The sequence below is a fragment of the Penaeus vannamei genome, unplaced genomic scaffold (genome assembly GCF_042767895.1).
Source record: "Penaeus vannamei isolate JL-2024 unplaced genomic scaffold, ASM4276789v1 unanchor762, whole genome shotgun sequence".
NCBI classification, from domain to species: Eukaryota; Metazoa; Arthropoda; class Malacostraca; order Decapoda; family Penaeidae; genus Penaeus; species Penaeus vannamei.
Genome location: NW_027213766.1, coordinates 30,001 through 33,069, shown reverse-complemented (window position 1 = coordinate 33,069; position 3,069 = coordinate 30,001). Strand labels below are relative to the sequence as shown.

Here is a 3,069-nt window from a genome sequence, read left to right as displayed (position 1 = left end):
TGTGATTGAGGAAGAGAGAGAGAAAAGAGTGATAAAGTGTGTGTAAACCAAAGAGAAAAAAGATTAAGGATGGATCTGTATGTGAATTTTGAACCTTTGCTTCTTTCACAAATGTTTAAGAGATAGAGAATCCGTAAATAGTTCTTGAAGATATAATTGTGTTTATCGTATATCAAGATGGATTCAAATCATATGGTGTGAAAGTGTGTTTGTGATTTCCTATTATGGGAAACGGAAGAGTTTATTTTTGTGTTCCTTCATGGAGAATGTGGTCGCACGTTGGATAAATTGGTTTCACTCACACACATAGACACACACTCAGGCGGAGAGACAGACACATAAACGCACAGACATATACACACACATTCATTGACATTCACAAATAAATACACACATACACAATCAACCAAATACAGACATAACCACATACACACACATATTCACAAACACCCACAAGCACAATGCACCCCCCTCAACTCGCACCTACACACACAAGCATAGTACCCCCACCCCTTTACATACGCAAGCATAGTACCCTCTCTTCATACATGCAAACATAATACCCCACCTCACACAATCAAGCATAGTTGCCCCCTCACACACACAAGTACAGTATCCCCTCACACATGCAAGCATAATACCCCGTCACACACACAAATATAGTATCCTCCTTCACACACACAAACATAGTATCCCCCTTCACACATGCAAGCATGGTACCCTTCACACATGCAAGCATGGTACCCTTCACACATGCAAGCATGGTACTCTTCACACATGCAAGCATGGTACCCTTCACACATGCAAGCATGGTACCCTTCACACATGCAAGCATGGTACCCTTCACACATGCAAGCATGGTACCCTTCACACATGCAAGCATGGTACCCTTCACACATGCAAGCATGGTACCCTTCACACATGCAAGCATGGTACCCTTCACACATGCAAGCATGGTACCCTTCACACATGCAAGCATGGTACCCTTCACACATGCAAGCATGGTACCCTTCACACATGCAAGCATGGTACCCTTCACACATGCAAGCATGGTACCCTTCACACATGCAAGCATGGTACCCTTCACACATGCAAGCATGGTACCCTTCACACATGCAAGCATGGTACCCTTCACACATGCAAGCATGGTACCCTTCACACATGCAAGCATGGTACCCTTCACACATGCAAGCATGGTACCCTTCACACATGCAAGCATGGTACCCTTCACACATGCAAGCATAGTACCCAACCTCACACACCCAAGCATAGTACCCCCTCACACACGCAAGCATAGCACCTTCCTCACACACCCAAGCATAGTACCACCTTCAGACATGCCAGCATAGTACCCCCCTCAGACACGCAAGCATCCCACCTCCTACTCCGAAAATGTGAAACCGTCTCCCTCTGCCTTCCAGCATGGCCTCCGAAAGCATCTTCGTCAGGCAAGCATAGTTGCCTCCTCACACACACAAGTATAGTAGCCCCCCACACACGTAAGCATAGTATCCTCCCTCACGCACGCAAGCATAGTACCCCCTCACACACGCTAGCATAGTACCCCCCTTCACACATACAAGCATAGTACCCCCCATCACACATACAAGCATAGTACCCCCCACCCACGCAAGCATAGTTCCTCCCTCAAACACGCAAGCATAGTACCCCCCTTCACACATGCAAGCATAGTACCCCCCTCAGACACGCAAGCACCCCACCTCCTACTCCGCAAATATGAAACCGTCACACTCTGCCTTCCAGCATGGCCTCCGAATGCATCTTCGTCAGACATGTATAGTTGCCCCCCCCCCCACAAGTATAGTATCCCCTCACACATGCAAGCATAGTACCCCTTCACACACACAAATATAGTATCCCCCTTCACACACGTAAGCCTAATACCCCCCCGCCCCTCAATCACACATGCAAGCATAGTACCCCACCTCACACACGCAAGCATAGTACCCCCTCACACACGCAAACATAGTACCCCCTTTTCACACATGCAAGCATATCACCCCACCCCACCCACGCAAGCATAGTACCCCCCGCCCCAGACACACAAGCACCCTACCTCCTACTCCGTAAATGTGAAACCGTCACCCTCTGCCTTCCAGCATGGCCTCCAAAAGCATCTTCGTCAGGCTGTGGCTCGCTGTATCACTATCCGCGTGGGTGGTGCCGAGAGCAACGCCCTCGCCCATGCAACTGAGCCTCACCATCGCTCATCCGTCAGGCAAGAACGAGACAATGCCGTTCGATATAGAGGAAGAACAGTTAATCACGTATGACCTGACTGGGAAGGACTTGGAGAACACATTGATATTCGCTGATGAACAGGGAATGGTAAGTGCTAAACAGGGGTACTGAAGGGAGAGCAACTAAACGGGGGTTTTGTACTGTATCTCTCGTGGTATAAGGGTCGGGGGAAATGGCGTGGTTTAAAATGTGGCCTAGTAGGTGTCAATTCAATACACAATGACAACAACTGCGTAATGATAATGTAATTAATTATATTACAGAACTCGGTCATAAGGCACAGAGCGTGTCGGATTTTGCATGCATTGTGTAAAGCACTTTGGAACAGCCGATGATAGATCGCAAGAGAGAAACATCTAAAATAACACACATGTCACAATATAGCCCACGCGCATTGCAGTGCAAAGAAAGTATCAATGATATAAAGGCCTTCGCAACCGGTAGAAGACAAACAAGCCACTGGAGAAATGAATTCATTTATAAAGTCACTGATTCCCCAACAAAGCCAAAGTTCGAACACTCGAGAAAATTAACAAAGAGAACATTACAGATTGTTAAACGGACAATGGCGCTTTGTACACAGTGTTTACCCCCGGGACTGTAATACAGGCTTCATGATATCTAAAATGTTATTTCGAAGCGAAACGACCAGTTCATAAAATAAAACAAAATGAAGTAAACAAACAGAAAATTAAAGAGTTTATAGTAGTAAAAGAGTTAAAAGCTTTGACAATAATGTGATACACAACTCAGCGAGACAAAAGAAAAAACGGATACAGGCATTTCTGCATTTGATGGGGAGAGAAA

General features: G+C 46.2%; 1 protein-coding gene across 1 annotated transcript in view; it reads left to right on the top strand.

Annotated features, from left to right (window-relative positions):
• LOC113802503 (protein O-linked-mannose beta-1,2-N-acetylglucosaminyltransferase 1) overlaps positions 1 to 3,069 on the top strand; it is a 32,873-nt gene continuing 29,804 nt past the window's right edge. Inside the window, 2 exon segments of the mRNA XM_070119817.1 lie at positions 1 to 77; positions 2,121 to 2,349. Of these exon segments, the coding sequence (XP_069975918.1) occupies positions 70 to 77; positions 2,121 to 2,349 (237 nt within the window). The 5' untranslated portion in view covers positions 1 to 69.